Here is a 21,045-nt window from a genome sequence, read left to right as displayed (position 1 = left end):
TTGTTTTAGCCAAATTGAGACCAATAAAAAGTGTTAGTAGATGCTGACTATGACCATTCAGGGGTTTTTAATTGAAAAATTTTGGTTTTTGAAATCAAGGGTTGAGTTTGGAGATTTAAGGTTTTGGCCAAATGTCAACTATATGTTTTTTCAGGGCTGTCAAAGGATTACATTTTTAAAATCATGATTAATTTCAGGGTTTCAGTAGGTAAATGCCACTAATTTTATCCATTTTGTGGCATTCAAAAATTCCACTATTTTGCTGTTTGTGTCATTTTTTTAATCTTTCTATAGTCTAAAACTAAGGATAATGGACTATTTTGGATACCAACCTGCTTTTAAAGGAAAATTGAAGACTTAACCCTGGAAAAAATAACTTGATATGGATGGAAAAGGAAATAAGTGAACGGTTAAAAAAGGCGAATTTTTGTTAACACAAGGTTCAGGTGATTCTTGACTTGTCTTCTAAGTTTTCTATGAGTTTCTAAAAGTGAAATAAGACACTGGGGCAGTGGTGGTCTTATTTAACATCAATGTGGCTGCAGGGAGATGCTGATGTGGCTTAAACAAAGTTTGTTGAAGGGGATAATAAGGCATGGATAAAAAAAAAAGTAGTGCACTGACTGTAGTTCAGGCATCACGTTTAGGCCTATTATTCACAGCAGTACACAATCATTTATATTTAAAGGGTCTAAAGACTTAAATATCAATTAGGAGATGTTGCTCTTACTGTTTTGAAACCTGAGTAATCACAGAAATTAGTATTAAATTGTGAATCACTTAAGACGTATAGATAAGACAGCTAAAGCTTTGGCCAGATGTGCTGATCCCTGTAGGGATGGTTCTTTGTCGCTCTGGTTTGAAGGAAGAAAGAACAGTTTGCATAGTGCCTCTATACTTCATGTCCATCTGTCTGCATGCTTCAGGCAAGTCCATTTGCTTAAATTCCAAACTTCTGTCTGTGCCTTCATGAATTATTCCGGCAGACTAACCCCATCTAGCATCGTGCTGTCATTCTCGTCTCTGATAGTGGGAGGTGATATTGTGATATATTCAAGCCTTCCGTGAGAGCAGAATAAATAAAACTAACAAACGTGGCTGAAGCGTAGCTTTCGGATCCTCTTGTGTTTTCTGTTGTATAATCACGAACGTGCAGCGCTTGAGAAACGACGGTTCGGGACCCAAAAGATCACTTGTCCTCTTTTCCACTGACATTCTGACAGTCAGATAAGTTACTGATGTTGCAAGAAAACCCCACACGCCGAAAGGGAATAGGTATTTGATATTTAAGCGTAAAATTAAGGTGTCTAATGGAGCCGTCTGCCTGCTCTCTGCTGTGGCTGACAGCAACAAACCGTTCGAGCGTTCTATATTTGGGCACGGAAGTTTAACGTCATCGCGCTGTGCCTGCAAATTTGAAAAAATGGAAAGAACGCACTGACGTCAGAGTCCTGACGTATAGTTAACCTTGGCAACAGACGGAACAATAAATAGAGCCAGTGGAGGTGCAGGGAAAAGACAGCTATTCCTTAAAGAGGCTTATTTTAGACATTGTTTTAATTGTGTGTGGAGTCCCGATGAAGCTGGTTATCTACCTCCCTTCTAGTTATGCAATATAAATAAATATTTAAATATTGAGTGCATGCAATAAGAGGCAACAAGACAAATGACTGAATTTAAATATCACTATTTTTTATTTACATATATTACAAACAGCAATACTCTGTAAAAAAATAAATTGAAATTTCATAAATTAACACCACTAATGTTTTCACAGAAAACTTCATACTAAAGACCACTCAGACCATGGTTAAGACAAAGCACGTCAGTTTTAAGTTTCACAAAAGTTCACAATTAACTCTCACATTCCATCAACCAGAAAAACAAACTGGATCAATAATAAATATTGCTCTGAAAAACATCAACACTACAACATTTTTTGTCATCTAGCACCAGAAAATCATATGAACTCATAAAACGACTAGGTGGTATTACTTGAAACATGCTTTTAACTTGCTACATTGGTGTAATAGGCAAGTATAGATAGGCCAATAAAATAATAAATAATTGGTTAAAGTCCTTTCCATAGCCCTGTGATCTGCACATCTATCTCATACATAAAGATAATGTGCTTTATAGGAAGATTTATTGTTTCTGGAAGTCTTTAAAGGGCCAGCAGGGTTGGCGAGCTGAGGGAGTCGGAGGACTGGTCGTTGCTGTTACTTCCTCTCCTGTGAGCAATTCCACAGGTGGGGAAGGTCTCTGCCTCTGGGAAGGTAAACACGAAAGAAGATGTGAAGGTGGTGCAGGCAGGTGTACAGGTCACCACAGGTGTGCACAGGGGCTCAAAGTCATTGTTGTTGGTTGTGGCATGAAGGGGCTCCCAGTCCTGAGTCGTGTAGAGGGAGTTGGACAGGTCGACCTCTGGAACTGAGCGTGCCGTCTCCATCTCTGTCTTTGCCAGCAGATCCAGAGATTCCTCCAGGACAGAGGACTCCAGGTCTGCCATCTTGACGGTGCTGTTGGAGACAGTGGCGGTGGAGAGGACAGAGCCGCTGCTGGAGAAGAGTGAGTTGGAGGTTGAAGTGAATGTTGGCTGACTGGAGGTGATGCATGTGGCTGATAGGGTGGTCTGGGGCTTAGGGGACACCTCTGTGGACTGGCAGGAGTGGACGGGAGAGATGGACGTGACGGAGAACTCAGTGTCCAGCTCTGAGGGGATTTTGCAGATGGGCTGGTGTGCAGCCAGAATGAACTCAAGCCTCTCTTTCTCCTTCAGAAGATTGGCAATATCATTCTGTAAGCTGGACTTCTCATCCTCAAGCTTATCAGTTTCCTGTGAGGGGGAGAGAAAAGAGAAAGAGGCATTAGCTTGGCTGTTGGGTAACAGTGCTAGCTGTGGTGTTAATAAATTTTAATGAACGTTGGTAAAATCATGGCATACTTACAGCTTGCAGAGTGTCTGTGAGCTCTCGCCTCCTGTTGCGGCATTTTGCAGCGGCCTGCTTGTTTCTCTCTCTGCGAATTCTCTTCTTCTCCTCCTCCTCGGGTGATGTCTGCAAATAATTGAAAGAGAAGTTAAACCTCCAGCTCTGTGGTAATGAAACTCTTACATGGAAGTTGTTATGCAACACTTAAAGTCCACAATCAAGTGATAATTACCTGCTCCATTCTGCCCCTCTTCAGAGAGTTGTGAGCCTTGGAGGCTGCAGACCTCATGGCTGGTCTGGAGTAGGCGGGGCTGGGGCTGGAGGTGTAGGGGTGAGCCCTGTGAGAGGGGGCCACAGAGGAGATCAAAGGCTGCACCATCCACTGCAGGTCTGGGCTTGTTGAAATGGCTGTGACGGTGGGGATGAAGGAGGCACTTGATGCTGTCAGGTCAGTGTAATCCTGTGGAGAAATGAGGCAAGAGAATCATCAGTACATGTTATAGAGTCTCTGGATGAGGTGGGTGCAGCATTGGAGGGTGTCTATGAATGAAACAAGAGGCCTATAAAAAGCTGGGTGGGTTAAAAATATCCATATGATGTCAGCTGTGACGTTACACTCTCTCAGAGGAGTTTCCAGGTGGATGAATGAAGCTTGCCTTGCACTGTGAAGTGCAGGTCACTAGACTATGTGAAAAACAGCACAACTATAGAATCTGTCACTTATATTTTAACATTATTAAAGCTTGATCAGAGTAATTTAATAAAAGCTTTGGTTTGGTCTTTCCAACTTCTTTCTTGCATTGCAGCCAAGCAAATGGATGTAGGCTAATTAGGTTTTTATTTGGATAACATTCAAATATAGGTAGAATAAATGTGGACATACCTGAGACTGAGGGGATCCAATGCTTGAGTAAGATCCCGCTGGTGAGTTGAAGTATGTCAGATTGTCCCCGGACGGAGAAGCAGTGCTGCAGCGAGAGGAGGAATCGCACTCCGTGTTGAAAGCGGTAAACATCATTTTTCCTCAACAAACAAGAAGGAAGATCCAAATAAACGAGGAAATTGTGCCTTGAGTAAGGAAATCCCTTTGAAAGCTTGTTAGGAACCCTCAAACTCTGCTCCCGATGTCTTTTCTGTTGCTCTGCTACTGAAAGTTTGAATGCCACCTCTGGCAGCTCGGAGAGCTTTTATAGCCTGAGACCGGAGACCGCGTGACGTAGGCAGAGCGAGCGTTCCTAAACCTGACACCGCGGGGAGAAAACACCCAAACACGGGCATAACAACACAGCGAAAAAGCTATATTGTCGCTCGAACAAAGGTTAAATGCGCTAACATGTCAACAATAAATGATAACTTATTTTGTTAGCATCATAAATAGAAGTTTACATCGAAAAATGTGCAGCTGCCTTGAAATGGAATATTCCAGAAACGGTATCCCCGATACGTCACTTTCCATATATGGTGCATCCTGTAAAAGGGGCGGACCCTGCTGGGAAATACACCATCCGAGTGGCCGAAAGCGACATGACGTTATGTAAGACAACAAACACAGAGGCTGTTGTGAAAACTGAAGAAGTGGGATAATGGTCAGCAAAAGTACATCCTACACATCGAAGTTTTCAGAGGTAAATTTAAACATGCAGATTTATCTGTTATGAAATAAACATTGAACTTAAGATAGGCGAATTTACTTTCACATTTCTACTGGCTGATTTCAGTGCATTTCTAAAGCTCACCACACCATTAAACGTCTTATGTAAAAGGTGCAGCTTTCTTTTTTACTTTTAAAAAGATTTCTTTGTCATTTTTTCCCATCTCATTTAAGTTTCATGTGCTTGTTGTGCCATTTTTGGATACCACAGATTTCATTACTTTTGCACAAAAGTATTTCATGTTTGCCTGTGACACCACAGACTTGCAAATTAAGTGTTGTATTTATGTCACAGTGATAAAATGATGCATTTGAGTGACATTTAATTCCAGTTTTATTTATCCACAAAATACCAATAGTCTTATACTGCTAAAGTAGAAGCAATATCATGCTTCAATAGGTTAAAATTTAAGGATCATCAAGGTTTCTCTTCATTAGCAAACATTCTGTCCTATATCAGGCTGTTTGGACACTGTGTTTGATCCACTACACCATCTGTCAGAGCTCCTGCATTTCTAATCTACAACTGCAGCGACTTCCTTTGACTCTGCCTGCACTCACTTTCATACCACACAAACACCTGATGCTCCCCTCATTTTGAAAATCCCAGCTAAGCATGTTGTCGTCATGGACACTATCTTATCATCTCATCTGGCCTGACTGTGCAGAAAGCTGAGAACTAGTGTCATATTGAGAAGTCAGTACCTTGTAATGTTTGCATTCCATTCAAAGAATTGACACACTTTTCTCTGTGAAATACACCCATCACTAAAGATCACATATTGTTATAGTCTAAACTGACAAGTTTCTGTAAAACTCTCGGGGAGTTTCCAAACAGACAAGTGTAAGGAAACAATATATGCATATTTTACTCTATTTTCAGGCTGTTTTAAATGCTATTTGAGAGCAAAGGATGTAAATTACATGTGTCATTGGTAAGAGTATGTTGAGTATCTGAAAAGTAAAAAAAAAAAAAAAATGGAGAGGTAATGATTTATGACATTGCATATGTAACACTCAACATATGAATCCATTGGCTTGTCTGTTATTGTAGTTCGGATATTTGAACTGTTTGCAAATGCAGCAGAGTTGCATTTGTGGCTCTTTTCCTGCATGTCTCTCCCCCACTCTCTCATCCCTGTTTCAGATCCCATCCACTGCCCCCCCCCCCCATCATCTTTTAATAAAGGAATTAGTTCCAAAAATATCCTTGAAAAAATGCAGCAAACTTAAGAGTAAAAAAACTACAAGTAAGAACTGCTGATATGCTCACTGTTAAAACAGAAGCTATACTTTAACGGAAAAACTCTATGCTTTGCAAAACATGTATTTATTTAAAGGTGTATAAGGAATACCCCTTATTTGTCTTCAACCCAAAATAGACGGACCAGACAGGCAATACTTTGTAAAATCATGTCAGAGCAGACGCAAGCAGACGCAGTTACCTGTGTACTCTGCCCTCAGGCTTTTCTTGTACTGTACATGTGCAGTACAAGTAAAGGCGTGTTTTGGTTGCGCAGCAAACTGATAACCGGTTTGTGGTGTGTACTTTTCCACGACAGCTTTTCTATGAATGTCTAAACTTGATCATGAAGGTCTTCCCCTTCTAATGTGGTTTGGGGGAATCCTGGGGCGTCTCCTTGTGGGATTTACATAACAAACTATATAGCATTGACCCTGAAAACAGGTTTCCTCTTTAAAATAAGTTGTGGTTAAACTAGTTTCGCTTTTATTCTGCACCATGAGTTACTTTTCAAGAACAAGCTTATGTTATAGACTTGCACAAAAATTCAATTATCTATCTATAGGCTATGTATTGTTTTTGTTTTTCCTCACCTTTTTTGAAGGGGCGGGGGGTACAGTTTTAAAAATAATAATAATAAAACATTTAAAGTTGTACAACTGGCAAAGCACAATTAGGTATGTCCACAACAGACATTGCTACCTTCGTAATAGCTGCATCACTTTTCTTTTAATTATCTTAGAATGCGTGTTTTTTCATGCCTCTACGCGTTAACCCCTTCTTCAAAGAAATGAAGACGGTCTATAAAAAGCGGCAACATGTCACGAACAATGGTGAAAAATGTTAATAAAACCGTTACTATGTCAAAGGTATCAATATAGGTTAAAGGATTCCTGCTCTGGTTCCCGCGCTCCTGTTTTGTTCAACATTCTTGGTTACCCTAGCAACACTCCACCCCTTCGCGTCAATGACGTCCTCATTTTGCATAGCAACAAAGATCGTTTGTGTTAAGGAGACGTTTCACTCTAAACAAAATAATGAGACAAGCTCGCCAGTGGTAGCTCGCAAGTAACACCGTACGTCTCGACGTTACGTCAACCCGTTGTCGGGAATCTCTGGTTTTGTAAGACGGACACAGAGTGAGAGGTCTGTTTTTATTTTGTCTCTCTGAAAGTGCTCTCTCAGTGGTGGTTGCAAAACGAAGTAGGACACCAAACAACCAGTTTACCTTGTGGGTTGTTTGAACACTTTGTTTGACTGGTTGGCAAGAACAGAAGCTTTAAGTTCTGTCGTGCTGACCTGGACTATTTGTTTTGTTAAGTTTTCAGGTATAAAACGAGACGGCAGCAGGATATAGGAGATGGATGTAGCCTGATACATACATAGCGAAGTAAACAATGAAACCTACTGTCATAACGTTAAAGAAACATGTGTTATCAGTTAGCTTAAAACATAAAGTAATGTTTATATTATCATTTTATTACTGGGGAAACAGAAGAAGCCTGTTTCTGTATGACATATTTAAATATAAGCTGCAATCAAAAATGTCCACTTTATATATTTATTTTACTTTTTTTAAATAAAGGCTTTTTCCAAAGTGAGCACGATTCATTACAAAGCAGCAGGGACAGTGCAAACTCTAAAGCTCTTCTTTATTCTCCTAATTTACATGAACTTTGAACGCTGATGTCAATGATGCTAAAAATAAACTCCTCCGCTTCGTGCACGTTCACGCTCAGGTTGCTTTGATGAAGACATGCCATTGTGCTGTAGTGAGGGGTGTCTGCAGTTATGTCAGACCTTTGAACCTCTGTTGTCTTGAGCCGCAGCTCTCTGAATGGGCTCAAGCGGACCACCTAATGATGTGCCGGTAAATGTGGCCAGAGGGGGCTGTGACTGCCGGGAAGCAGCCCGGGGCACAGCCCCTCTGAGCGGTGAAAGGCCCCTACTATTCACCGTCTATCGCTTTCACTAGAATGGGTCTTGTGAAGTCATCTGAGACCTAAATATAGCGTATGCAGCCTATATAATCCTTATTCTTGTAAGAGATCACTGTGGATATGCAGGAAAAGGCTTGGCCTAAGTGGTGCCAATAGCCTGTCTCAATTTTAGAATAAGAATAAGACAAGAAGGCCAATCCATGACACTATTAAAACATATCTACTATTCCTTAACAAGCCCGTAGAGCTTCGGCCAAAAAACCTCTAAAGCCTATGTTTCATGCAAAAGGTGTGTCAGATGCAGGGGTTTGCCATCCTCCTCAGGTCCTCAAACTAACGCCTCTGACTCCATTCAACACGCACTGATTGCGCTGTTATCATGTAGTCTACAATGCATGACGGAATAGCATTCTAACGCATGTTTCACTTTTTCTTTTGTGAATGTGAGTGAGTGGGCCACACACAGCCCCACATGAACACGTCCGTCTGCGCGCTCTCACAGCGCCGTCAGCTCGCCCCTGCTCACCGGAAACACCATATATGGTTCGACCGGTCCATTCGACGATTGGCTGCTTTAACGACAATTCTGTTGCTGGAGCTGTATTCATATGCAGAGACAGGTGAAAGGAGATGAAATATAGCCTATGGGTGGCGTTCAATGAAAATGACCAGCAGCTCATACACTGAGTGCTGGGAATGTCTGAAAAAATATTATCATTATGGTTTACATTATTATTCTAAAATGTGAAACTGAGGCTGCTGATTTTGTATTATAAGCCCCATAGAGACGATGCAAAATATTGCTCTCATCTCATAGCCTATAGCAACCTTAATAAAAATATTTATTGCATTATCTCACCGAAATCATTCATTCTCTTCTTGAGAAAAATATCTGTTGCCATAAATGTGACAGGGACATTTCGGTACATCGTGTGAACACTTGAGGACACAAAGGGAACATCATGTAGCCTATATGATGCAGATGCTGCAAGCATGATGTGACGTAGTTCATTCATGGCGATGGGCACCCCATGCTGGCGGGGCGTCACTTAACAAATGCTTGCTATATATTTGATATAAAGGTAATAAATTGAATCAAGATTATAAATGCAGCTACTGCAGATGCACAGATATTCGAAAGATTTCATTTTCCATCCGAAAACATCTGCCCATTTCCCTCCTCTCACCTCTCCCCCTGTATGAAATGGTTCAGTCTCACCACACAGATTTCATTCATAAAAATCCGGCTCACTATAAAAGGCGGGCCTCTCCACTATCTGCACAGTTCTCATTTATGGTGCTGGCAAATGGAATATAGAAAGGCGTTTAGGCGTCACCTGTTCTCTATATCATAGACAGCCTGCTCTCTTTTTGTATGCAGACATGTTAGACCGCATCATGCATCCAGACTCCAGCAGTGATTTCGACTCTTCGTCCAGCTGTAGCACAGCATCGCCTGGCGGGGACACCCCTGGATGCAGCCAGCATCCTTCTGACTCGCTTTCATTATCAGTGGATAGCGACAAGGTACAAACGGAGCTGACCATCCGAAGAGCTTTTTCTTGATAATAGTGCATGATATTGATGCATACAGGCATAAGTACGTGCATTTATGTTGGGGTGCAAAATCTGGTACAAAATGTTCACACATGTCCAAGATAGACAGCCTGTTCTTTCACATTATCTCGTGTTTAAAGGCGTCTATAAACGCACACATATGATCGTTGTGTATCTGCAGCGCAGTAATGATCAGTTGGTTTAAGGGTTCTAAATTCACACATAGATATGACCTTTAATTCCATAGGGATGATGTTATGAAGATAAGAATATTATAATAGAGAATATAACTGTCATAGCTGATGCAGAGATCTTTTTTTTTTAGATTTTATGTAGCCTAGGATTTAAGCGCACCTAAAGGTCACCCACGGACGTATTTCTCATTCATAAGATAAGGTGTTTGACAGTTTGCTTGGTTTCCCTCCTCTGTCATGTTGGCTTTACCAGGACACTGAAAGCAGTGCAGACTCCTTTGTTCCGACTGTGACTGCAATCTCAACCTCACTGGATCTGAAGTGGATGGTGCAGCCGACAGTCATCACATCTGCCTCTCCATCCAGCCGTGCAAAGAGCAGAAGTCAAAGCAAAAACCAGTCGTCTTCCCAGGCAGGATCAAACAAGGCAAAGCCCTGCAGCAAGAAAGGGCTGAAAGATAAGGTATGGAAAAGAGAAATAAATACATACAGGAAAGGGAAATATTGAAAGTTAGTTAATAGAACGATGATAGAACGTAAATGGGTGGTTCAAATATACCTTTATAGATGGCACATCAATCATTCATATAAGCTGATAAATTGATATATCAGTCAGTTATTTGGCGAATAAAATATTTATTGGATGTTCTCCAATTTCCCCAAGACTTCTTTTATATCTAACAGAAGTTGAAAAATGTTATTTAGCCTATCGCGATATTTCTCCGTAGGACGTGAAGATGGGTGCAGTTATTTTTAGCGGTAAAATAAATGAAGTAGAGCGTGCAACTGTAATTAGATTACTGCTTGATGTGGTGGCAGTGCAATTATTTTGCAGCGAGGAGCACAGCCTTGTTTATGAATGGGACGGCAAATTGCATAAACGTGCGCGTTCACGTGCCTGACTGGACCGTGCCAGTGGTGCAGCATTTTAACGCCTGAGCTGAACTCTAGCCGTCTGCTCCCACTCGATCAGTATTCCCAGCATACACTGCGATGAAGATTTGTCTTCCTTCTTTTTTTTGGCAAGAGAAACGGTGTTTAGGAGCCAACTGCTGATATGGCAAACCCGTAGCAGGATGCGCATTAAACGTGGTGATTTGTGATTGATTCCAGGCCACCAAGGAGGAGGAGGAAAGGAGGAGGATCAGGAGGGAGAGGAACAAAATCGCTGCAGCAAAGTGTCGTAACAGAAGGAGGGAGCTGATAGACACTCTGCAAGCTGTAAGTATGTTGGTTTTATGTAAACATGTGGCCCCACTCAGCACGTGCACTCTTTTAGTGTGTCTTATATGTCACTTGTGATTAAAGATGACAGGAGCTCCACAGGGATGACTGCTAGGCACCATAGGGATGCAGTGTTTTTATGTGTCCCCATGCCAAGTATTTATTTTTTGATTTTCTTCCTCCCCACCTTAGGAGACTGACAAGCTGGAAGAAGAGAAGTCTGCCCTCCAGACAGAGATAGACGACCTGCTGAAGGAGAAGGAGAGACTGGAGCAGGTCTTAGCCTCCCATAAACCCTCCTGCAAACTCCCTGCCGAAAGCATCGAGGAGGAAGAGGAGGAGGAAGAGAAGGACAATGAGGATGATGATAACACGATGCTGCAGGACCCTCCGGCTTCACCACAGCTGCTTTCCATCTTAGAGAATGTAAAAATACCAGAGAGCAACACAACTGTTGCAGAAGTCCCACTTGGCCAAGATGTGGACAATGTCCCTTGCATCCCTGCAGCAGCCATCTTGGGCAACTCCAACATCCTGCTGTGTTCAAGCGCAGAAGAAGAGGCCCTGCAGGACTTAAAAGGAGATGACCTTGATGACTTGGTGCCAAGTCTTGAGATGGCAGCATCCGTTCCTGACATTGATCTGAGCGGCCCCTTCTGCCTTTCAGACTGGGAAACCCTGTACAAGTCTGTGGCGAATGACCTTGAATCTTTGAACACACCAGTCATGTCTTCCAGTCCCACTTGTAGCAATTACCGCACAGTGTTTTCCTTTAATTACTCTGAGATTGATTCCCTGTCTGAGGGCTTTGAGGGCCTCAAAGGCAGCCTGGAAGCGTCTGAACTAATGAAAGATAATCTTAACTCTCCAACACTTCTGGCCTTGTGAATGCAAAAAAGTTATGCAACAATATTGTTATTGTAATCTAACCAGTCAGAAAGCTATGATCTTGCTCCTTCTCAAATAATCTTGTTTGAATTTTGCTGTTGTGAAAACATAAACATCAAAGGTTGTGTAGATGACATGTTTCTGTGGACGTATCAGGGTCGACTTCTTCCATTCAAATGGTGCGATTCTCTAAGATGAGACTTTGTGCTGGTTACAAAAATGCATGCAAAAACAAGTCATCTGTGTTCCAAGAAGAGGTGGTATGTTGTGTTTTAAAAAGCTCTTACTGTGATGTGAAGTTAGTTGAAGCTCAGTAGCCTATAATATATATGTAATACTGTTGACAAAGTTGTGTTGTAGCCAACATGTGAAAATAGCAGGGTTACTAATGTGTAGCGTGTAGGTGTAACATCTTGCTGTAAGGTGTCCACTAACTTGACATTTCCATAAAAAATGATCATGCCATGTATTTTATCAAGATGTATTTTATGACATAGTTTATTTTTTTACTTCTCAAAAATGTTCAGATGCAAAAAATATATAGGCTTAACACTGGAATAAAAAAAAATACAGATTTGATTGCTTAACTTGTCATCCTTTTTAGTCAGACATATGAATTTATATTAATCTGAATAAACATCTCATTTATCAGCTGTTCTTGAACTTTCAGTCTTATTACTTAAATTTCATCAAGAGATGGATTTCACCACCACTCATTAATATCACCATTAACCCTTGGGCCTTTACATGCAACCTGTCAATAAAGTGTCTAAACTGGTTACCAGAAATTCTCTTCATCTCCAAATAAAGATTATGTAGGCCTACTATACTGAAAGCTCACTTTATTCCAGTTTAGCAATAACTGTTTCCCCACCTTAACAAGGCCCAGCTCGCTAAGAAACTGAATTTCAACATTAGTTTTAAGGCAGTAAACGAGATGCATCAACACAGCCCATCAGGACAAAAGTTCAAGAAAATGTACAAAACAAACCTTCATGCAATTATTTATGTAACCCCATCCATTATTAATGGTGCTCTCTATAGGATTGTATCATGCTAAGTGGATAGGTAGCCTAGCTAATATGAACCTATAAAAACAGCTAAAGTAACAAATTTTGGAGTAATTTCTATCCTAACTTGCGAAAAGATTGATACAGTAGTTAACTTCAGCCTCAGGCAAACTGGTGACAAGAGTTCAAAAATAGATCACTCTTCACTTCTCAGCAGCAGATACGAATAATATAGCATTATATGCTAAGTTACCTTTAAAGAGGAAGGATATGAACCTTAAGCCTCATTGTAATTAAATTCATTTTTGCTTCAGAACATAAAGATGTCAGTGAGTCTATTTTTGGTTCAGGATTACATAAAGTACAATCATCGCGGGACTTGACTTTAAAACGACTAGAAGCAGCAGAAGCAGCAGAAACAGCAGGTTAATTATTTATTCATAGCTCGTACTCTGCTCCACTGTTGTTACGGACAAGGGAATCCGATTTTACAGCAGCAGCAGCAGCACAGTGCGTGCTGAGCGTGACGTCAGTACGCGAATGTCAATACGTCTATTTCCCCCCTGACCATGTTTGGTAACTGCAGTTGTTTTGTTTCCATGGCGACGGGTGTCAAGTTTCGTGTCTAGAGGATGTTACCGGAAAAAATCCAACCCGGAGCAGGCAGGAGCACGAGCCAGAGCGTAAACAAATGAAACCTCTTATCAATTACGGAGCGAGCATCACGTGCATGATGGTAATTGGTTCAGTAAGTTATTTAACGGTGCCAAAGCCATTCTCGGAACAGAATATAGGGCATTTGAGGACCACAGACTGTTTGGTATCGATTCTCTAGAGGGAAATAGTTTAGAGTTTCAAGACAGCCATATGGCATTGGACGCTCTGAATGTATGAATTCTGCTTGAAAGACTAATTCATGATCCCTTGAAAACCTTAGGCCACGGGCCATTTTTTTAAGCATATATAAAGTATGGGGTTATTCATTTTTAAACAAAATTTAAAATGCATGTATATTGTATGGAATGCCGTTTTTTTCAAATGCATTTATATTTTACGGAATGCCGTTTTTATTTTTGTGTTTTAAATACATGTATACTTTATGGAATGCCGTTGTAATTTTTTTTCAATTGAGTGTATATTGCATATGTATTTAATTTCTTAAATTTCAAATGCATGTACATTGTATGGAATGCCGTTTTTATTACTATTTTTTAATTTTCTGAATGCATCTATATTTTATTGGATGCCATTTTTATTTACATGCATGTATCTTTTATGGGATGCTGTTTGTAATTCTTTTAAAAAGTTTTCATGCGTGTTTGTTTTATGGGGTGCTGTTCTTACAATGTCATCAGTTTCTTTATGTAAACATACTCCATAAAAACATGCAGTATTTGTTCTAGTCACTAGGAGGAGCTACAGCCCGAGTAGTTTTAGACACCAACCGGCAGAGCACCTCATTTGTGGGGGGTATTTATGTTATGTCTCACTGCATAGCTATTTTAAAGGGATGATTGATGGACCTGTCAACAGCTCTGATGTCTACTGATTCACTCTCTGTCCACTCCACTTGTTCCATCAGACTGCTGTGAGTCCAGCAGTGTGCCTGCCTCTCTCACTATAGTAAATATCACAGAGCAGGAGCTGTTTAAAACAACCATATCTACTTGCTTGATGTATTGCTGTAAGCTAAGCAGTGACTATTTTTTTTGGCAAATCTGACCAAGAAATATTTAGAAAATGCAGTTTTAAATCAAAGTTCCATATTTTAATTTGAACAAAGGTACAAATAGTTAAATACCATAAGTAATTTAGTCAGTTTATAGATTTTTTTAAAGTATGTGTAGGCTTATGTGTTATAAGTGTTCAATAATTATTTACTATGCTACATTATTTTAGGTTCTAAATGCATATATGACACAGGTTTCATTAGTATTATCCCTCAGTAATACAATACTGCTAAATATTCATAACTGATGCATCAAAGATGTCGTTAAAAGCTGTTTAAATTGAGTGACTGTTATTTTTTGGTCAATGTTTATGTTTACACACATGAAACACATACATGGGTGGTTACAGTTGTTCTAATTAAAGCCTCCTCCAGAATAGTGGGGCGTGTACAGACTGCTTACATGTTAACTCCCACACCCTCCTGTTACTGTGGTTGCACCCATGACAACAAGACAACTTTCACCTTCATTATTGTTTATTCTAAACCTCACATAATTCCTGTTGTGTATCAGTCCAAGCAGTTACATAGATGTGTGGTTTTGCTGGCCCTTTAAATACATGTTTAGAAAACATCTTGATGCAGGTGTTGTTAGTAACTTCAGTGGTTTTACATGTAATTACACCAACATTCAGTATTAATAATAGCTGTTCTGACACCGACTGTCAGCACAACTTGGAACTTTTAGTTGTTTCAGTGTGCCAGTGTTTACTGAAATGACACACTCTTTTTTAAGTTTGTCATTTTGTACTTTAAAGTATGTTTTTCAGCGCTTTCATTTGACTACGTAACATAAACTAGAACTACTGCCAGCAGGTAACATGTCTCTGCAAACTATGAAACTGCTGGACAGTGACCGTACAGTGGTGGGCCAAACAGAAGAGCGGCTGGGGGGTTCTTTTGGTTGTGTGATTAGCAGAAATCTTAAAGGTAAAGGTAAGCACACGGGCAAATGACCTTTAACCAACAAAATCTAGGGTCTGGCTCAAACTGAAGGATTTTAAAATCTTAAGTGTTTTTTTTTTTTTTTTTCATTTTGAGAAACGCACACATTGCAACATTGTGATAGATTTAACATCTTTGTTCTTATAGTAGGTAGTGCGCATGGAAATGACCAACAAAGCTCACCACACTAACAGATTCTGTTCATCAGCACTCTCAGAACACCAAATCTTGTAAGCCAAACGCCACGTTGGAGTTAACAAGCAAAAATGGCTTGCTGTTAGCTACCTGCCAGAGCCACTGAAGGTCCCTTCCTGGTCAATTTGAAAGTGGCAAGTTTTACAGGACACTTTTTAAAAACACCTGTATTGTGGCCACAAATGAACAAGTTTGTCCTTCACCTCTGACATCCATCTAACTTTATGCTTCATTTTTAATATCATTGCCATGGCTGTGTTTGTTGTGCTTCCGCCTTTGGTCAGCTTGCTACCTGAATTACTATGATCCTGTTCCAGGCAACAATCCCACTTCTGATTGTAAATACTGAACATGTTTAATATTTAGGATCCTGAGTTAAAGTGGCTCCAATCGCCTTCCAGGTAGGTCGGAGAGGGAAAGATCACTCTTAACACACCACATATGATAAAATTTGGAACCTTCCCCATAATCAGGCCTCTGCAGAGGGGGAGATACTATGTTCACAAGGAAAGGATGGCATAAGGAATAACATGAGGGAGTTCTGGCTGTTTACTGTTTACCTCTGATGCGGTCTCTGTCAGAACAGAAACACACATTAAAGCTTTTGAAATAAAATTAGAGTAAAGTTCTGTTTAGGGTTAGGGTAATGGTTAAGGTAACGGTTAGGATACTAAAAGTTAAAAACATGACCTGCAAAACCTAATAACAAAATATTTAATGAAGCTGAGTAAACAGTGTGCTTACAGGAAAAAAGCTCTTCCTCCATGAAAACATTCTAACTCAGCAAGTGAAGCTTACTTAGCTCTGTTATCTGCTTAAGATGCATAGCTAACGAAGCTATGTAGCTAAAGCCAAGCTCCAAAAGCAGCCTCTTAAGTAACATAGCTATGTGGCTAAGTTAGCTTTATCTACGTTTTCTAAAGCTGTCTTTGCTAATGAACTTAGCTACATTGACTTATGTTAAATACGTAGCTAGCATAAATATGTATTTTAGCTAAAGTTAAAGAAGCTAAAGTGAGCTACTGTTTGTGTATCTACTTCTAAGTATCCACTTCTAAAACAGGTTTATACATAATTTAATCCCAGATTAGACCTCTGACCCTTTTCTCTGTTTTATTTATGAAATATTGCTTAGTCTGTCATGTTTGCAAAGTATTATTCGGTAATATATTTCATATCATTCCATTTGCACATTTGTGCTAAGATACCATGTTGAAAAGCACGGAACTATCAGAAGGACCACTGACCTTGACCTTTGACCTATGACCAGCAAAAGTGAAGAAGTTCTTATGGAGTCTGACAGGGCATCTGTACACTGAAGAAAATCAATATCTGGTTCAAAAGAATGGCCTGGATTTATGGTTCGATGTTAGTATAGACACCGCAAAAACATAATTTCTTTAACTCAGCTGATTTTGGTGCAGAGGGATAAAAACATATTCTGCAGTGTATTGAAAAGCACTGACAGCACTGGACTTGTATAAAAACAGCAAAAATGCATAATGTTGATAGGTAACATTATGTATTTCACTAATGTTTGTGGTTATGAAACCTCCCAGTAACACCAGCACACTGTAATATGTCTCACACTGCCTCACTACAGATCTCTGTCTTTCCATTACTTGTTATGCGCTAACTGTTTCCACCTTTCTTATCTCATCCTCATGCACCTCCTGACCACTGTGTTTCCTGCCTGCTGTGATATTCCCAAGGAAGTGCTATATTTACAAGGATAAATCAATGTCATAGTGGTTCCTGGAAGACTGGGTCACATGACTTAAAGTAGCATTGTCAATGATACATGAAGCAGAAAAGTTTTGGAACTTTATATAAAAACTGTTCCTACTTTTACGACTGCACCAGTAAATAATAATGTGACATGTTTATACTCTGCAAAGAAGGTGCTTTTTATAGAACTGGACACTACATGATACCACAGATCTACATCAGATTTACAAGATAAATTACACCAGGAGCTTTTACTCAAATGGAAACAGGGTCAGTGGGGGAGGAGGGGGACTGCACTGGCATGGTGGCCTTTTATTTAGAGAGGGAGATGAAGATGAAGATGAAGAGAGGAGGCTTTAAACTCAGCACATGTAAGCAAGTGGTGCACTGAGTGATTGAATTTAGTCTTATGGATGCCGTCTGCCACAACATCACATTTCAATCCTTTAAGAGGAGCATCTATCCAAACTGATTTTGCAGAATGTGCTGCCATGTGATAATGTCCATGTAGATGATTGATAAGAAGACCGCTTTATTATTAAACTGTGCCAGTTTCTATTGAGATGTTAACATCATTTATGTAGAGTTGCATTGAGTCTTACATGTTTATGTTAAGATCAAGTATGCAAGATTACTGTAAATTTTTACTTGAAGAATGGTCATAAAAAGCTTCAACTTGCCTATGGTATGCTGTTGCAACAACATGGAAACTATGAATCTGTGGATATTCTGACTTATTTTGAAAATGTACAACTTCTGCCATGCAGTTTTAGGTAACTTGACTCAGAATGGAGCATCTGTACAAATTTGCCAGACATATTTTGACGTGATCCAGTGACAAGGGTCTGAAAAAAGGAAGCTAGGAAGGAAATTAAATTAAACAAGGGTTAAAATAAGTTCTGTTCATATTGTCTGCAGAGCGATGGATGATGAGTCAGGATTTTGTCTGGAAGTGTCTGGTTTGCTGGGTATTTCCCAAAAATGTTTTGATGGATAATATTACAAAGAAGCACTTAAGCTTGACCTGCAGATATGATATCAGTTTGTTGTGGGAGTAAAATGAGAGAAACTGAATGACTTGTTTACATCTTTTTAAGCACTTGTGTAATGTATGAAGACTCAAATATTATTAAACATAAATACATCAATTTCAGTCAAAAGATAATAAACAGGAAAACAAAATGCCTTGAGCAGCACAAAGTAGTTTCATTGTTTTTACCTTTACTGACGCCCACACATCATGAACTCTGCAGAAGTTGAGCAAAACTGCAAAACCACAAACTGCTCTCCCTCTCCATTCATCACTCAGGCAGCTGCTGGAAAGAACAAACAAGATTATCTTTTAATGCAAAGGCTCTCTGGAAGTTGAAGCATTTAGATAGCGATATTATTCCGATCTCTAAAACAGAGAAAAAAACAATCTTATGCTTCAATTATATGCAGTAATTTTTGCATTCTTACACTTTAAAAGCATGCGTACATTAAAAAGTACTTTTGTTATCTTTTCTTGAACAAATTAACATGCTTTGCATACCTGGCCTGCATATTCAGACTGGTATGTTTTTTCAGGGTGCCATTATCAAGGCTTATTGTTCTTGGCAGGGACAATTCCCTCTTAAAAGCTTAAAGTGCCAAATGGGCCAGCACCATGTGTGTCCGAGTACTGAGTGACATCTCTGGCTGCCTTCCTGCATGCACAGAGGAATTCAGCTGAAAGTCTAAACCTGTGAGGGGGGGAAATCTCTGAACTGTGTTAACAAAAGATGTCCAGGACCCTCCTGTTTTATGAAATCTGTCTGCTTGTCAGTTCAGTTCTGCTTTATTAACCCCAAATTCCTCCCCTGACATTTGTCATCTATGTTAGGAGCGTCTGTGACGCACTGCACCCCCCCCTTCCCTCAGATGCGAGACATAAATCACAGCAGAACCAAATTAGAATCTAAAAAAGGAACAGAGTGGGGTATTTTGGTGGGCCTTTAATAACTCAGCTGCTTGTTCGAGGTGGAACAGATGAGATGGTATCGTGTAAAACCCAACGGAGTCTCAGATAAAAACCTGAGATGTAATAAAAGCTGCACAGGAATGTGGGGTGTTATTACTCAAGTTGTTCTTGATTCAAATGACGCAAAAATGGCTCTGTAATTGTTATTTGACAAAAAACACCCCAAAATCTCAGCATATTGGATTTTTTGAATTTGTATAACAGTTCTTTTCTGAAAAAAGTAAGCAAATGTAGCTTTGTCAATGAAACTAGCACCATTTACTGGACTGCACTGAAACTACAATGCATTTTCTTGCACAACTTTTTTCAAGAGATCGGAAGTTGTTTAATTTACTATTTTATTGCATTCTTGTTTTATAAGCATATAACTTTGTCTCTTAAACTTTAAACTTACACAATTCATTGTTCTAAGATAACTCTGGAATGCAGTTGCAACTGGAAACACAAGAGGGAAGCAGCACAGGGTCTTTCAGGCAAAGTTTTCCAGGAACATTCTAGAACATTCAACAGAAACCCGGACATGAAATGCGCCGTTTCATAAAATTTGTTATGGATCAATCAACTCTTTATAAGGATGAACATTTAAAGCAATGTGTGAATTTCCTACACAGTATCTTCCCAGATGTAGGTGTCAAACTTTCAGCTAAAGTTTGACACCTACACTGTGTCGGGATTAAACTAAGTTTCTACACTGCAAAGCTGAACAAGTTGAAAATACCCAAGTTTATTACGTCAGGGTTTTGAAGTAGTGGAAATACTTTTTTAAGTCATCATTATTTGTATATTTATGTTGGGTTGACTTGATTTTGGGAACTTCATTGGACTTAAAAGTTCTGTTTAAATCCAACTCCAAACAACATGTTTTTTTTTTTTTTTTTAGTATTTTCTAAGCTTTGTGTTCTTCATCTGTTGCACCTCTCCCATATTTCTATTATATACTTTTTTAACTTTCATTCAACTTGGGACAGGTAAGTTAAGTGACTACAGGTGATAATAACTGAAAGTACCATACAGGATCAAAAAGTTCTCTTACAATTGTATCATAGTTTTTCCCAGTTGGTGGGGGTGTGTCTAGCAACTTCGCCCATGGTGCAAAAGGGTCAAATGCGGAAAGGCATTCTGAGGAAACCTCTGTAGGTTAGTGGATGATTGTCAAATAATTTGAGTACAATTACAACAAACAGAATGTTTGAGTACTGTTAAAACAAAAAATGTGTTATTTTAATGGAAAAAATAGAGCTAAAATCACCTTATGAACTAACATAACTCATTTTTTTAACAACCTTCAACTGTTTGGTCTTACAGTGTATGATGACAAATCTGAACAATAAGCACTTGAAACATTTGAGCATTTTATGAGCTCGGAGTGATATGACCACTCTGTTTCACCAAGTTTCAAGGTACACTGTTGAAAGAGGAAGTGGTGACTCTTCTTGGTACTGGAAAATAAGATGCTTAATTTTTCCAACATAAAAAGTTTGAGTAATAAATGTTTGAATCATAGCAAGATGGTTTAACGAATTGCAGCATGGTTTGCAGGATAACTTGGCAGAGCATTATCACTCCATACCTGAGGGTTCCCAACTGTTTTTTTTTCAGGACCAACAAAAAACATCGTAAGGTGACTAGATGCTGTTGTGTAAAAAATGACTTTTTGACAAGTTTTGCTTCTTCCTGGTGCCTGATCTTTACTGGTGTTGGTGCCAATATGAAGCCAAACTACTCATCCTAATAAAAATGAAAGATACTGTACTCTATTATTTTATGGCATGACAGCCTCTTATTATTTGGGTGGGCAAGCAAGCCTAA

General features: G+C 39.5%; 2 protein-coding genes across 2 annotated transcripts; one reads left to right on the top strand and one right to left on the bottom strand.

Annotated features, from left to right (window-relative positions):
• Nucleotides 1-1,696: 1,696 nt before the first annotated feature.
• On the bottom strand, nucleotides 1,697-4,072 carry fosab (v-fos FBJ murine osteosarcoma viral oncogene homolog Ab). Its single transcript, XM_041804600.1, has 4 exons — nucleotides 3,814-4,072; nucleotides 3,163-3,390; nucleotides 2,949-3,056; nucleotides 1,697-2,836 (listed from the first exon to the last, which is right to left on the bottom strand). Exons 1-4 carry the CDS (start codon nucleotides 3,946-3,948, stop codon nucleotides 2,165-2,167), a joined length of 1,143 nt encoding a protein of 380 aa, XP_041660534.1. The 5' UTR covers nucleotides 3,949-4,072; the 3' UTR covers nucleotides 1,697-2,164.
• A 424-nt stretch (nucleotides 4,073-4,496) lies between these two features.
• si:ch211-153j24.3 (proto-oncogene c-Fos) lies at nucleotides 4,497-12,202 on the top strand. Its single transcript, XM_041805902.1, has 5 exons — nucleotides 4,497-4,555; nucleotides 9,146-9,291; nucleotides 9,769-9,978; nucleotides 10,629-10,736; nucleotides 10,932-12,202. Exons 2-5 carry the CDS (start codon nucleotides 9,148-9,150, stop codon nucleotides 11,625-11,627), a joined length of 1,158 nt encoding a protein of 385 aa, XP_041661836.1. The 5' UTR covers nucleotides 4,497-4,555; nucleotides 9,146-9,147; the 3' UTR covers nucleotides 11,628-12,202.
• Nucleotides 12,203-21,045: the final 8,843 nt, after the last annotated feature.

The sequence above is a fragment of the Cheilinus undulatus genome, linkage group 14, assembly GCF_018320785.1.
Source record: "Cheilinus undulatus linkage group 14, ASM1832078v1, whole genome shotgun sequence".
NCBI lineage: Eukaryota > Metazoa > Chordata > Actinopteri > Labriformes > Labridae > Cheilinus > Cheilinus undulatus.
Note: the sequence above shows the minus strand (reverse complement) of the source record. Positions and strands in the feature narration are given on the sequence as shown.